Source organism: Dipodomys merriami, unplaced genomic scaffold (assembly GCF_024711535.1).
Source record: "Dipodomys merriami isolate MVZ:Mamm:240054 unplaced genomic scaffold, mDipMer1.0.p SCAF_106, whole genome shotgun sequence".
Taxonomy (NCBI): domain Eukaryota; kingdom Metazoa; phylum Chordata; class Mammalia; order Rodentia; family Heteromyidae; genus Dipodomys; species Dipodomys merriami.
In genome coordinates, this window is record NW_027202338.1 from 1,683,033 (window position 1) to 1,698,013 (window position 14,981).

General features: G+C 52.1%; 1 protein-coding gene across 1 annotated transcript in view; it reads right to left on the reverse strand.

The window, feature by feature from the left end:
• The window catches only part of LOC138813078 (spectrin beta chain, non-erythrocytic 4), a 60,214-nt gene extending 45,658 nt beyond the window's left edge, over nucleotides 1-14,556 (reverse strand). Inside the window, exons 1-12 of the mRNA XM_070001324.1 lie at nucleotides 14,433-14,556; nucleotides 12,450-12,636; nucleotides 8,572-8,723; nucleotides 7,647-7,820; nucleotides 7,076-7,167; nucleotides 5,960-6,040; nucleotides 4,864-4,979; nucleotides 3,819-3,931; nucleotides 3,546-3,733; nucleotides 3,344-3,461; nucleotides 2,096-2,254; nucleotides 822-1,124 (exon numbers count right to left, since the gene is read on the reverse strand). Coding sequence (XP_069857425.1) covers nucleotides 822-1,124; nucleotides 2,096-2,254; nucleotides 3,344-3,461; nucleotides 3,546-3,733; nucleotides 3,819-3,931; nucleotides 4,864-4,979; nucleotides 5,960-6,040; nucleotides 7,076-7,167; nucleotides 7,647-7,820; nucleotides 8,572-8,723; nucleotides 12,450-12,621 — 1,668 coding nt within the window. The 5' untranslated portion in view covers nucleotides 12,622-12,636; nucleotides 14,433-14,556. The remainder of the gene's footprint in view (nucleotides 1-821; nucleotides 1,125-2,095; nucleotides 2,255-3,343; nucleotides 3,462-3,545; nucleotides 3,734-3,818; nucleotides 3,932-4,863; nucleotides 4,980-5,959; nucleotides 6,041-7,075; nucleotides 7,168-7,646; nucleotides 7,821-8,571; nucleotides 8,724-12,449; nucleotides 12,637-14,432) is intronic.
• Between the last annotated feature and the right edge of the window lie 425 nt (nucleotides 14,557-14,981).

Below are 14,981 nucleotides of genomic sequence, written 5' to 3' on the forward strand. Positions count from 1 at the left end.
TCTGTCTCCATCTATCGTGTGTGTGTGTGTGTGTGTGTGTGTGTGTGTGTGTGCATGCGCGTGTGCGTGCACACCAATCCTGAGGCTTGAACTCAGGGCCTGGGTGCTGTCCCTGAGGGTTTTTTTGCTCAAAGCTAGCACTCTACCACTTGAGTCACAGCTCCATTTCTGGCTTTTTGGTGGTTCATTGGAGATAAGAGTGTCAAGGACTTTCCTGCCTGGCTAGCTTTTATCCACACAATCCTCAGATCTCAGCCTCCTGAGTTTCTAGGATGGAAGGCATGAGCCACTAATGCCCAGCTATTCACTTATCTTTGTCAATGTCTTTTCGTTCCCAAATTGACATTAGCAGCATGTAATTTTCTGTAGATCTAAAGAGATCAAATCAAACTTTGTGCTTGTACTCTAGTTCTCTCTGTCGTGTGTGTGTGTGTGTGTGTGTGTGTGTGTGTGTGTACGTGTGCGTGTGTGTGTGTGTGTGTGTGTGTGTTGGTTCTGGGGCTTGAACTTAGACCCGCGACACTGTCCCTTAGCTTTTTTGCTCAAGGCTGGATTTGAGCCACATCTCTACTTCTAGAGTTTGTTTGTTTGTGATTAATTGGAAATAAGAGTCCTATGAATTTTCCTGCCCAGACTGGCTTTGAACTTCAATCCTCAGATCTCAGCCTCCTGCGTAGCTGCAGTTACAAGCATGAGCCACTAGTGCCTGGCTCTCTGTCTCTTAATCTCTGTCCTTCGCCTCTCTCACTCCATCTCTACCTCTTTGACCCCACTGTCCTCCAGAACCACCACTGGCCTCCAGTCCCTCCTCTGGTCCCCACCTGCATCTCCTCCATCCAGTCCACCATGTAGACCATCTCCTGGAAGACCTTCTGCAGAGCCAGGTTCTGCTCCAGGCGGGTCCGCCGGGCACCCACCAGCCCGGTCAGCAGAGCCCACTGGCGTAAGACACTGTCCCGTTGAGCCGCCACACGCCGGGCATCGTAATAGCCTTCGGTGGCCAATGCCTGAGCCAGTTCGGCCACGCCCTGCACCCGCTCCTCATAGGCTGCGATGTCTGCCTCGATTGCCTCGTGCTTCTTCATGGCTGCTTCCACGGCTGGCAGCTCGTACCCAAAGTTGTCCTGAATAGTGCAGGCCAGATGCTCAGCATGGGGCCTCAGCAGTCCAGCTGTTACCTTGGGCCCTGATTACTCCCCCCACTCCCCATCACCCTAGATACCAGGTACTCCCCACTTTCTACTTATCCTGCCTGCCAATACTACCATCCTCTGTTGCCCTGGAGACCAGCCCCATCTTTCCCAGTTACCATGGAAACCAGCTCCACCATCTTCAGCTCCCCTGGAAGTCAGCCCTACCTTCCTCCTGTTACCTTGGCAACCAGCCCCACCTTCCAATTACCTTAACAATCAGCTCTAGTTTCCTGTTACCTTGAAGACCAGCCCCATCCTGCCCACCTACCTTGGAACTGAGCCCTAACCTCTTCCATGATGCTGGGGACCAATCTCTCCCTCTCCTCTGCTGCATCTCTAACCCCTCAGCTTGTCACCCAGGAAGCAGACCCCATCTTCCCATTGTCCTCGAGTCTGGTTTACTCTTCCGTTACTTAGGAGCCCAATTCTATCCTGCTGAGTTCCCACACCAGTTACAACGCTATTTCCAAAGAAATAAATTCTTTCCTCTTTAGTTTCCTGGGGACCATGCTCCCTCTTCTGTTCACCTGGAGTTCAGCTCCACTTTCTCTCTCTTTTTTGGGGGGAGGGGGTTGCCAGTTCTGGAGTTTGAACTCAGGGCCCAGGCACTGTCCCTTGGCTTTTTCTACCACTTGAGCCACAGCACCATGGTCTTTTCTGCCCTAGCTGGCTTTGATCTACGATCCTCAGATCTCAGCCTCCTGAGTAGCTAGGGTGACAGGTGTGAGCCACCAGCACCCGGCTTCCTCTCATCTCTTAAGACACCTTTCTTGCCATCATTTGTCAACCTAGGCGGTGAGTTCAACCCTTCCCCATTGCTAAGGAGATCAAGGTTCCCTTGATCTCAACGCCATATGTCCTACGTTCCCTCCCTTCCCCTGGAACCCAGCTCCACCGTGTACCTGGGAGACCAGACGCTGGTTCTCATTCAGCCAGCTCTCTCTCATGGCCACCTTGTGGTCGAACCTCTGGGCCAGCAGTTCTAGCTTCTCCTGCCGGATCAGCTCAGCCCGTAAGGCAGCCTCCCGCTCATGCTCTGCCTTCTCCAACTGACCCCAGGCCTGAGGAAGACAAAACTCAGTCAGATTTCAACAGTATCTCCCACTTTACTTTTGTGCCAGTCCTAGGGCTTGAACTCGGGGCCTGGTGCTGTTTTTTAGCTTTTTCTACTCAGGGCTGGTGCTCAACTACTTGAGCCACAGCTCCATTTCTGGTTTGGAGGTGGTTCATTGGACATAAGAGTCTCACAGATTTTTCTTCCCCAGGATGGTTTCAAACCACGATCCTCAGATCTCAGCGTCCTGAGTAGATGGAATTACAGGCCAGAGTCATCAGCACCCAGCTTATCTCCCACGTTAATGACCCTGTTGGAGACCATTTCTGTCAGAGATAAGACCTTAATGCAAATTAGGGGAGGGGGGAGTGTAAGCAAGCATCAATGGCTCATATCTGTAACCCTAGCTACTTAGGAGGCTGAGATCTGAGGATCACAGATGGAAGCCAGGCTGGGTAGAAAAGTCCATGAGAGGGCTGGGAAGGTGGCTCAGTGGTAGAGCGCTTGCCTTGCATGCCTGAGGCCCTGGGTTCGATTCCTCAGCACCACATAAGCAAAAAGAAAAAAGCCGGAAGTGGCGCTGTGACTGAAGTGGTAGAGTGCTACCCTTGAGCTGAAGAGCTGGGGGACAGTGCCCAGGCCCAGAGTTCAGGCCCCACGACCGGACCCAAAAAAAAAAAAAAAGAAAAGAAAAGAAAAGTCCATGAGACTCTTATCGCCATTTAACCAAAAAAAAAAAAAAAGCCAGAAGTGGCAGGGCACTGGTGGCTCGCATCTGTAATCCTAGCTACTCAGGAGGCCGAGATCTGAGAATCGCGGTTCAAAGCCAGCCTGGGCAGGAAAGTTCCTGAGACTCTTGTCTCCAATAAACTACAGAAAGCTGGAAGTGGTGCTGTGGCTCAAATGGTAGAGCATAAGCTTTGAGCTGAAGACCTGAGCTGAAGACCCAACAAAACAAAACAAAACAAAGTTTCCTTATAACTCCTGAGAAAGTATCTAATAAACTAATAAGCATCTGACTCATACTGTCTATAATGTGTTCTCTCGAACAGTGCACAACAACAACTTCGTTTGTCCTTTACACCCCCAGCCTTACCTTGTCAACATCCCAGATGCCACAGCCTTCTCGAGGCACAAAGAGGCGACGGTTGCATGCACGCAATTTACTCTGGATGCTGAAGAGAAGCACCTCCAAATTCCCCTTCTCCTGAAACCTTGAAGGGGCATGAACTCAGGCGGTGTTGTTCCCATGCCTCCATCTCCAACCCCTCTCCCTTCCTCCTGAGCTGGGGTCTCACTTGACAGGCTTTTCCAGTGTGCAGTAGGCCGTGAAAGCCTGAAGCTGCTGCTGCACCCCGCTCAGGGAGTTGGCAAACTTCTGGTTGCTGATAAGACCTATGGTGCGATGAATCCAGGCCAGCAATTCGGCTGCCAGCTCCTCATAGCGCTCTATGATTTTTCCCACCTCCAACACCTGATCCAGGACCTGAGCCAGTAAAGGAAGGTGGACTTAGTGTCATTGGCTCCTAGCCCCAGCCACTTCCCAGGCCCGCTCCCCTGCTCCTCCTAACCTTCCCAATCCGCTTGCCCTCTACCGCCAGGGCCTTCATCTTGGAGAAGTAGTGGTAGAAAGACACCACATATGTAATGATTGACTTCTCATCCGGAGCTTCCATGTTCACATCTGGGGGGAAGAGGAAAGGGAGGTGGGGGGGGCGGGGAGGGAAGAAAGGGCACATGATAGAGACTTCAGTAGCTGTGACCTTCAGTGACATGGCCTGTCCCTTGGTTTTTGTATCTGTCCCCTGGGGGAACCCACCTCATGAAGTTAAATTGTGCCTGACACATAGAAACCATGATGAGATTAGTCTATACCTCATGCCCGTGGCTCATGCCTGTCATCCTAGATACTCAGGTGGCTGAGATCTGAGGATTGTAGTTCAGAGCAGTCCAAGCAGGAAAATCTTTGAACCCCTTATTTGTTTGTTTGTTGGTTTATTTGGAGGGGGGGGGAGAGAGCCCTAGGGCTTGAACTCACAGCCTGGATGCTGTCTTTGAGCTATTTTGCTCAGGGCTGGTGCTCTACCACTTAAGCCACAGCTCTACTTCCTGTTTTGGAGGTCTCACAGAACTTTCCTGCTTAGGCTGGCTTTGAACTGTAATCTTCAGATCTCAGTTTCCTAAGTAGTTAGGATTACAGGCGTGAGCCACTGGCACCCAGCTTCTGAGACTCTTACTGCTAATGAACCAGCAAAAGCCATAAGTGGAGCTGTGGCTCAAGTGGTAGAGTGCTAGCCTTGAGTGAAAAAGCTATGGGACAGTACCTACTGGCACACGCACACACACACACACACACACACACACACACACACACACACACACACACACACACACACACACAAATCAAATCGGAGATACCGGAGAAGGGGTTGGGAGAGCTAAGGGGAGGGTGTGGGAAGGGAAATCGAGGGGGAGGCAGGGCTGGGATACAGGTGGGATTTTGAACTGAGTCTGGGCTGTGGCAGTGCTAGAAGGGATGGAATCTGAGAAGGAACTGATCTTGGCCATTCCCCCTCCCCAGGGAGGAAATCAGGGCTAGGGTCACCCAGGGCTGACCTTCAGGGTCCAGCAAACGTGCCAGCCCCAGATGCTGCTCAGCTGTGCGGAAGGCTCTCTGCAGGTTGTAGTTGGCGTTGGACTTGGTGAGTTTGCCGAAATCCACAAGATCGGGCCTGGGTATGGGCACAGAGCAGGCAGTCAGCAGGCAGGCTCCCAGGGATAGCCTCATCTGAGCCCCACCCAGAGCAAGGGGACCCTACAAAGCCAAGGGGTGCTGGTGTGGGGCTGAGCTGTGTGTATCTGTGCTGTGAACAGCCTTAGGAGTGTACATGGTATGTGCATTTGTTGCTGGGCACCTGTAAATCAGTCTACATGCCAATATGTGGGCTTGCCAATCTGTGGAAGAAATGTTTGGTTTTTTGTGTATGTTGTTGGTGTTTTTGGTCGTGGGGCTGGAACTCTGAGCTTGGGCATTGTCCCTGCACTCTTCAGCTTAAAGCAAGCACTACCACTTGAGCCACAGCACCACTTCCGGTTTTCTGAGTGGTTTATTGGAGATAAGAGTCTCATGGACGTTCCTGCCTGGGCTGGCTTTGAACCATAATCCTCAGATCTCAGCCTCCTGAGTAGCTAGGATGACAGGCATGAGCCACCAGCGCCTGGCTTGTGGAAGAAATGTTTGTGTGAGTCTTTGTGGGATGATCCTAACTCATGCCTATAATCCCAGCTACTCAGCAGGCTGAAATATAAGGATTGTCTTTTGAAGCCAGCTTGCATAAGAACGTCTGTGAGATTCTTATCTCCAATGAACCACCAAAAAACTGAAAGTGGAACTGTGGCCTGACAGCATGTGGCCCAAATGGTATAGTTCTTGCCTAGCAAGTGTTGAGTTTAAACCCAGTACTGCCAACTCTTCCCAAAAGTTTTTTATGTGGGTGTGCCTGCCTGAAAAATATGAAGGGCAGATGTGGAAAGGGAAATGAATGTGTATGTGTGTGTTGGAATAAAGGAATGGAAGCTGTGGGGGTGTGGGGGTCTGTACACACACACACACACACACACACACACACACACACACACACACACAGGTGTAAATGCAGAGGCACAGGGCAGGAGGTGGATCAGAGCTGGGCTGCCCCCGAGCAGGTGGTACCTGTGCCGATGGATGAGGGCATTGAAGGCCAGGCCATCCCGCCAGCTGGTGGTGAAATTCTGTATGTTCACCTCTGGGTAACTAGCAGTGGGGAGGGAGAGGCAGAGGCAGAGGTGGGCAGAGTCAGGATGGAATACAGGAAGGGAGGACATAAAAGATGGATGTCCAGTAGGGGTAGGGAAATGTACCAATGAATGGGTGGATAGACGGACAGATGGATAGAGATAGATAGGCAGATAGATAATAGGTAGATGAATATTTAAGATAGAAAGTAGATAGATGATAGATAGATAGATAGACAGACAGACAGACAGATAAATAGAATTGATCGATCAATCAAGTGAGCCAGGGAGATGAAGAAATACAAGAGAGGAAAAGGAAAGAAATGAGAGAAGAAAGAGGAGAGAGAGAGATAGAAATGGGGGGAGAGGACAGAAAAAAAAACCCAAAGAGACAGGAGGACAGAGGGACGGGACAGACAGAGGGACAGGAAGGCAGAGAGAAAGTAGGGCAGGTGTGAGGTCAGTCCAGGGACTAGCAGACATAAAGGTAAAGACACACATGGAGTCACAGTCCTCACTGCAAGGCATAGACAGCCCCAGAATGGCAAGTCACCAAGAAGCCCACCCCCCTTGCCATCTATCCCTTCTACTTTCCTCGGTGTGCTGGAGTTCTAGGCCATGCTCCCTTCACAAGGCAGAGCACTGGGCCGCCAACATAACACACCCACTAGAGCCCATGTCTGCCTTCATCATCTCAACTACACAGAAGGTGCCCAGGACCCTTAATTACATTTCCTGGATTGCTGGAGACCAGGCAAGTACCCTGTTAAAGAGAGTGGTGGCTGCCAAGAGTCAGAGTGGCCAGAGCTAAGACATGGGCTGGGGAATCTCCTGATGTATAGGGAGGGATGGGGAAGGGGGCAGAGGAACACCACCACTTCCCCAGCACTGGGACCTCCCCCTCCCTCCACACCACCACATTTGAACTTGGCCTTCAAGTGGACATGTTTTATTTACCAATTTGTTAGCTCCGGCTGGCTCTTCCTTAAGCTCTTGTCCCAGTAGGAACCCCAAAGGCTAGGGGCCCACCTGTCTGTGAGGAGGGGGCGCTCACCCAGCTGTTTTCATCTGGCACCATAGAAGCAGAGCATCCTTGGCTGAGCGCGTCTCTCTGTTGTCCTCGGTCTCGATTTTGATGACTTGAATCTGGGAAGATGCAAAGAAAGGTTTGAGTGCCAGGCACTGGTGGCTGAACTTGGAATCCTAACTACTCAGGAGGCTGAGATCTGAGGATCATGGTACAAAGCCAGCACACCCAAGCAGACAAATCTGTGAGATTCTTATCTCCAATTAGCTAGCAAAAAAAAAAAAAAAAGCTGGATATGGAGCTGTGGCTCAAGTGATAGAGCACCAGCCTTGAGTGAAAGCTAAAGGACAGTGCCCAGACCTTGAGTTCAAGCCCTAGTACTGGCGCACACACACACACACACACACACACACACACACACACACACACATACACATACACACACACACACAGAATAAACAATATAGACATGATCATAATGAGTTGACAATTATTTTCTCCTTATTTCCCTTCCCACCACCTAGGGAACGGATGGTGGACGTCCTCCCGAGGACCCATGGGGAAGGGGAGAGCTGATCAGGGGTCCCTCGGTGATCACCTGGAAGCGCAGGATGATGGTCCAGACCAACCCCAGTGTCAGCCGGTGGTTCCCGTCCACGATGTCATGCGATCCCACGTTTTCCAAGTGCACGCGCTGCTCCTTGAGGAACTGCAGGGCCTTGTCCACATTTTCCAGTGAGTGGATCCGCATGCGGCCCCGCGTGGGCCTCGGCTAGGGCAGCGGGAGGATGGGAGAGGGGCAGTGGGCAAGGTGCCCTCGGCCACGCCCTCACGTAGCCACGCCCCTGTCCCCAAGACCAGACCACGCCCCTTCAGTCCTATCTACGATTCAAAACCCACCCAGGCCAGAAGAAAGAAATCCTTACTTGTAGATCCCTTCCAGAGTCACACTGCGTGGACTTCTCAACTTTCTGATCTCACCCTTATTCACTGATGCTCCACCTCCTCCCTGAAAGCCCCGCCCCTCCACTTGAAGCCCTGCCCCTTCATTGGGTCTGCCCACGCTCATCATGAAGCCCCGCCCCTTCCATTGGGTCTCTGCCCTCACCACGAGACCCCTCCCCTTCATTAAGTCTTATCTCCCAATGTAGAATCCACTGACTCCCTGCAACAGAATTCTTTCTGGCTTTTTTATAGCCAGGCCCCTTTCTAGCTCACAACCTGGCTATCCCTTTCTAATAAAGCCCCACCCCTTCCTGGGAGCCACGCCCCCTTCAGTGAAGCCACGCCCCCTCCAATAGTTCCTCGGCAATCTAGGCACCCCAACTCCTCACTACCAAGCTTCATCCCTGTGCCAGGGCTCCACCCATTCAAACCAAGGCGCTTTGTACTCAGAGGGCATTTGTGGGGTGCCCTACCCAACCTTTAGCTAGGCTCCCCACCCCCTGCTTGGAATCCAGCCCTTCCAGCCATGCCCAACCCCCAGGATCACCCCCTTTCTCCAGCCCATCTGGCCCCCTTACCAGCGGCTCCCCAGACAGCACTTCCAGGAGCCTGGTGAGCACGAAGCCGTCCCGCAGGTCGGTGTAGAGGTCCCCGATGTGGCAGCCCACGCGGGCGAGGTGGGAATTCACCCACTTGGTGAAGGTTTTCTTCTGCACGGCCTCCCGTTCATCTGGGGAAGGGGCCTCATGAATCCTACCTCCGCGAAGCCTTGGGGGCCCTTTCCAGCTCCTCTCCAGCCCTCCACCACCCAGCTGAACCCTGCTCAGGCCTACGTCTTGGCAGCTTCTCCCACCAGGGATGCTGTGCCTGGTGACAAGGTTGCTTTCTTTTATGAAGTTATCCTGAAATATTTTTGTTTGTTTGTTTGGTGCAGGTCCTGGGGTCTGAACTCAGAGCCTGGATGGTGTCCCTGACTAACTCAAGGCTAGCTCTCTACTCCTTGAGCCACAGCTCCATTTTATGGCTAAAAAGCCATGGAGATAAGAGTTTCACAGACTTTCCTGCCCAGGCTGGCTTTGAACTGAGATCCTCAGATTTCAACTTCCTGAATAGCTAGAATTACTGGCATGAGCCACCAGCACAGACGTTCCTGAAATATCTTTTCCTGTTTGCTAGCCTATTTGGAACTTTCATTCGTTTGTGCACCAGGTGCTCACTCCATTCTTGGAACTGTATTTACAGAATGCAGGTTAGTGGGGACACAGACAATATGGTAAGTGAACACTTAAGGAGGAGAGTGTCCAGATGACAGGTATAGCTCAGGAATTCCTCTGGTTGCTGAGTGGAGAACAGACAAGAAGGCCTTCTCTGTCTAGAGCAACAGGATTGGACAAGCTGACTCTACATTTCCTGCCTCCCAAGGGTACCAGAAGGTACATGAGAAGGTAGCAGAAGAAAGCAGAAAATTTGTTTCATTTGGCTACAGAGAAATTGATCAGGAGCCTATTTCCTAGCTGTTTTAATATTAATACTACTATTATTACATCTCCAGTATAAGGTATAAATTACATAGTATCAAATTTACTTCTTTCTTTCTTTCTTTCTTTCTTTCTTTCTTTCTTTCTTTCTTTCTTTCTTTCTTTCTTTCATTCTTTCTTTCTCTCTTTCTGCCAGTCCTGTGGTTTGAACTCAAAGCCTGGGCATTATCCCCGAGTTTGTTTTGCTCAAGGCTAGTGCTCACCACTTGAGCCACAGCTCCACTACAGGATTTTTTGTACTTTACTGATAATAGGATTCTTACCAACTTTCCTGCCCTGGATGGCTTTGAACCTTGATCCTTAAATCCCAGCCTCCTGAGTAATTAGGATTACAGGTGTGAGCCACCAGCATCCAGCTTTATTTTTTTTAATTTTTATTTATTTCTTGTTGGTTGTGGGGCCTGAACTTGGGGCCTGAGTGCTGTCCCTGATCTCTTTTGCTCAAGGCTAGTGCTCTAACACTTTGAGCCACAATGCCACTTCTGGTTTTTCTGGTGGATCATTGGAGATTCCTGCCCAGGCTGGCTTCAAGCTGCAATCCTTAAATCTCAGACTTCTGAGTAGCAGTATTATTATTATTATTATTTATTGTGATGGTAGGTTGTTTGTTTGTTGTTGTTGTTTGTCAGTTGTGGGGCCTGAACTCTGTGCCTGGGCACTGTCCCTCAGCTCTTCAGCTTAAGGCTAGCACCCTACCACTTTGAACCACAGCACCACTTCCAGCTTTTTCTGCTATGTGGTGCTGAGGAATCGAACCCAGGGCCTCATGCATGCAAGTCAAGCACTCTACCACTGAGCCATCTTCCCAGCCCCGGTGGTGGTTTTTTAATGCTGGTACTGTGATTTGAATACATGAGGGCCTTATGGTCTAAGGTCAGACTGGTACTCTACCAGTTGAGCCACATCCACTTCTTTTTTTTTTTTTTTTGCCAGTTCTGAGGCTTGAACTCAGTCTGAGCCCTATTATGCTAGCTTTATTTTTGTTTTTGTTTTTAATAAGGCACTTGAACATTCTCAGACTTTGATACTTTGATATCTTAAGGTCCTGGATCCAATCCACTCAAACACCAGGAAAAATCCACAGTTGTAAGATCACATCACAGTTCCTTTTTTTTTTTCTTTTTGTCAATTGTGGGACTTGAACTCTGGCCCTGGATACTGTCCCTCCGCTCTTCAGCTCAAGATTCGCATTCTATCACTTGAGCCACAGTGCTACTTTTGGCTTTTCTGTTATGTGATACTAAGGAATCGAACCTAGGGCTTCATGCATACTAGACAAGCACTCTACCACAAAGGCACATTCCTAGCCCCAGATTTCCTTATTTCTAATCTGCAACACTAACAATTCAAAATGATGTCTTAAGGATCTATGTATATTAGAGTTTAGTCTTTCACAGCTTTGCAATCCTTGGAGCCAGGGATCAAAGTTTCTAAGGCTTGCACTGGGCCTGGGTGGCTGACACCTGTCATCCTAGCAACTCAGGAGGCTGAGATCAGAGGACCTTGGTTTGACACCAGCCTAGGCAGGAAAGTTCATGAGACTCTTACCTTTTTCTTTTTCTTTTTTTTTTTTTGGTTGGTTGTTGTAAGCTGTCCCTGAGCTCTTCAGCTGAAGGCAAGCACTCTACCACTTGAGCCAAAGCACCACTTCCGGTTTTCTGGTGGTTTGGAGATAAGAGTCTCACGGACTTTCCTGCCCAGGCTAGCTTTGAACCCTGATCCTTAGATCTTAGCCTCCTGAGTAGCTAGGATTACACGTAGAGCCACAGGTGCCCAGCTCTTTTCTTTTCTTTTCTTCTTGGTCATGGTCATGGGTGCTGTCTCTGAGCTCTTTTGCTCAAGACTATTGCTCTACCACTTTGAGCTACAGCTCCACTTCCAGTTTTTTGGTGATTAATTGGAGGAAAGGGTCTCATGAACTTTCCTGCCCAGGCTGGTTTTGAACCAACATCCTCAGATCTTCTGATATCAGATCTCAGATCCACCTGAGTAGCTAAGATTACAGGCAGAGAACACCAGTGCCTGCTAGATCCTTATCTTTTAGCCAACAAAAAGTCAGAAGTGGAGCTGTGACTCAAATGGTTGGGTGCCAGCCTTGCTAAAAAAGCTAAGGGCGGGGCTGGGATGGTGGCTCAGTGGTAGAGCGCTTGCCTTGCATGCATGAGGCCCTGGGTTTGATTCCTCAGCACCACATAAGCAGAAAAAGCCGGAAGTGGAGCTGTAGCTCAAATGAAGAGCTGAGGGGCAACACCCAGGCCCAGAGTTCAGGCCCCATGACTGACAAAAAAAAAAAAAGCTAAGGGAGTACTAGAAACCTTGAGTTCAAGCGAGACACACACACACACACACACACACACACACACACACACACACACACACACACACACACACACATTTCTAAGGCTTGTGACTGTAAAGTTATATATTTGCAATTATTTTCATTTTATGAGCCAGGAATAGTGCTTTGCCTCTATAATCCCAGCCGTCCAGGGAGCTCAGGCAAAGGGTCTCAAGTTTGCCACCAGGCTGGGCTACACAGGGAGTTGAAGCTACCTTAGCTACTGAGGGAGAGCTTGCTTCTAAGGTGGGGCTGGCCCATGCTCAGCTCTGCGCTGAGCTCCACGTGGTTACATAAATTAAAAGTAATTAAAACACTAAGATGTAAAGTGGTCCCTCAAGTGTGGCACTAACCACAGTTCAAGTGCTCTAGAGCCACCACAGAGCCAGGCTTCCCTCACAATGGAAAGTTCTGTTGGGCAAAGCTCATTTACTTTCCTCCTTACTCCCAGCTAGCAAGGTTCTTAGGCAGTAATGTGTCTAAGGCTCCCCCAAGATCCCCTCCCACTTCCCTCTCTTCTCCCGGCTCTGTCCTCCCGCTTCCCCGCCCCATCCCACACTCTCAGCCCTCTTCTACAGACCTGCCAAGGCCTTGATCCTAGAGCACTCGAAGAGTGAAGCAGCTGCTGTGGAGGTGGCCATTGGCTCCCGGTCCCAGCCTCTATCTGGACTCTCCCAGCGGGCTGCAGGGTTGTTGTTGTTGGGGGCAGGCAAGCCCTCCATGTTGTCCAGTTCCCCTGGAACCTGTGCCATTGGGGAACGTAAGGCCTGGGGTGGGGGAGAGGGATGGGAAAAGGTAGGTTAGGGCTGGAACCACAGTCTGAGCTCAGATTCCCCCTCCCCCCATGACTGGTTTTGAGTCCAGTAGCCTTTGTCCCTGAGAGAGGGTGACATCCTGACTACTTTCAAAAGACTATGTGAATGTCACATGACTTAGTGGCACACACCAGAAAAACCACTCCACAACCTGTCACTGTTATTATTATTAAACAATAACATTAAGAACAGAACTCAAAGTAAAATAACACTAATGAGGGGCTGGGAAGGTGGCTCAGTGGTAGAGCGCTTGCCTTGCATGCCTGAGGCCCTGGGTTCGATTCCTCAGCACCACATAAACAGGAAAAAAAAAGCCGCAAGTGGTGCTGTGGCTCAAGTGATAGAGAGCTGAAGAGCTGAGGGACAGCGCCCAGGCCCTGAGTTCAGGCCCCATGACTGGACCCAAAATAAATAAATAAATAATAACACTAATGACCAAGGAGAAAAGACCATCAGATTCTTGTCTCCAATTAATCAAGAAAAAGCCAGAAGTAGATTCAAGCAGCAGAGTGCTTGGAGAAAACAAGCCATGCAAAAGTGTCTATAAGAGCCAGGTGCCCATGGCTCACACCTGTCACCCTAGCTACTCAGGAGGCTGAGAGCTGAGGATTGCAGTTCAAAGCCAGCCCAGGAGACTTTTATCTCCAATGAGCCACCAGAAAACCAGAAGGAGCTGTGGCTCAAAGTGGTAGAACACTAGCCTTGAGCAAAAGAGGTCAGAGATAATGCCCTGGCCCTGAGTTCAAACCCCATAACACACACTCTCTCTCTCTTACACACACACACACAACACACACACACACACACACACACACACACACACACACATACACAAAGACCCAGACACTTGCAATCCACTGGATTGTAGCCCCAAGTGGAGTTAATTATCTCCTTTCGTGGACACACCAAAATCCATTGCTATTCTTTGCTTCTCGGGAAAGCTGTTAAGCAAGTCTATGACCACCTGTGTGACCTGGGCCAAATCACGTCCCCTCTCTGATCTTCGGTTGGTTCCTTTGTTAAAGTCCAGGGGGTGATGAAAGATAAAACGAGTGAATAAAGCAAGGGATTGTGGTATCTGGCACACGGCAGGCTCTCAATACGATTTCTGATTTAGTGTGTGCTGGTACTGGGGCTTGAACTCAGGGCCTGAGCACTGTCCCTGAGCTTTTTTTTTTCACTCCAGCCTGGCACTCTACCCCTTGAACCACAGCTCCACTTCCCTGCTTGTATTCTTTCTGTATCTTTCAGCCGCTATCTTCCACTTGGCCTCTCGGTGCCTCAGTTTCCTTCCCTGTGAAGTAGGGCTCAAAGCTCTATACAGCACTTGGCGAGCTGGGTCGCACACAGCCGGGGAGCTGCAGTGGCCTTAGGTGAGAACCGAGTGGAAGCAGGGAGAGGAGAAGGCGATGGGAGGGGAGGGGTGCGGGGTCCTGGCCGGGCCGCAGAGCCGGGCCGCGGTGGGATGGGTAATGCCAGGCGTTTCCGAGCGGCAATGCCTCCCTGTGTCCCCGCAGGACCGGTCATCCTGGGGAGGGGGGGCCGGGGAAGGACAAGGCCTACGGGCAGACCTGGCTCCGAGGACGGACCAGATGGGGGGTCGGGGGCTCGTGTTGCTCCGATCCACCCCCCACCCCCAGCCTCCATTCAGCTCTGGGAGATCCGCGTCGGGATGCGGGAGGCAGGGGCTCAGGCCGGGGCGCCGGGGAGGATGCTGCGGGAGGGGCCCGGCCCGCACCGCCGCTCACCTGGGCCCGCGGCCGCACGCCGGGGCTGCCTTCCCCGCCGATCGCCGTCGCCGCGCCCGGCAGCTCTCCTCCCCGTCGCCGGTGTCCGCGGCCCGGCCCGGCCCCGGCTCGGTTCGGCCCCGCTGGTCCCCAGCTCGGCCAGATCCGCATGCGCCGCCGCCGCCGCCGCCGCCGCCGCCTCCTCCGCCTCCCCCAGCCTGGGCGCCTCCCCCACGAGCGCGGCCGCCGCCGCCGAGCGGAGCGCGCCCCCGGGACCCCGCGCGCCACCCCGGACCCCGGGACCCCGCGCGTCCCCCCGGACCCCGGGACTCCGCGCCCCCGCCCCGGACCCCGGGACCCCGCGCCCCCCGCCCCGGACCCCAGGACCCTGCGCGTCCCCCCGGACCCCGGGACCCCGCGCCCCCCGCCCCGGGCCCCGGGACCCCGAGCGCCACCCCAGACCCCGGGACCCCGCGCGCCACCCCGGACCCCAGGACCCCGCGCCCCCCGCCCCGGACCCCGGGACCCCGCGTCCCCCGCCCCGGACCCCGGGACCCCGCGCCCCCCCCG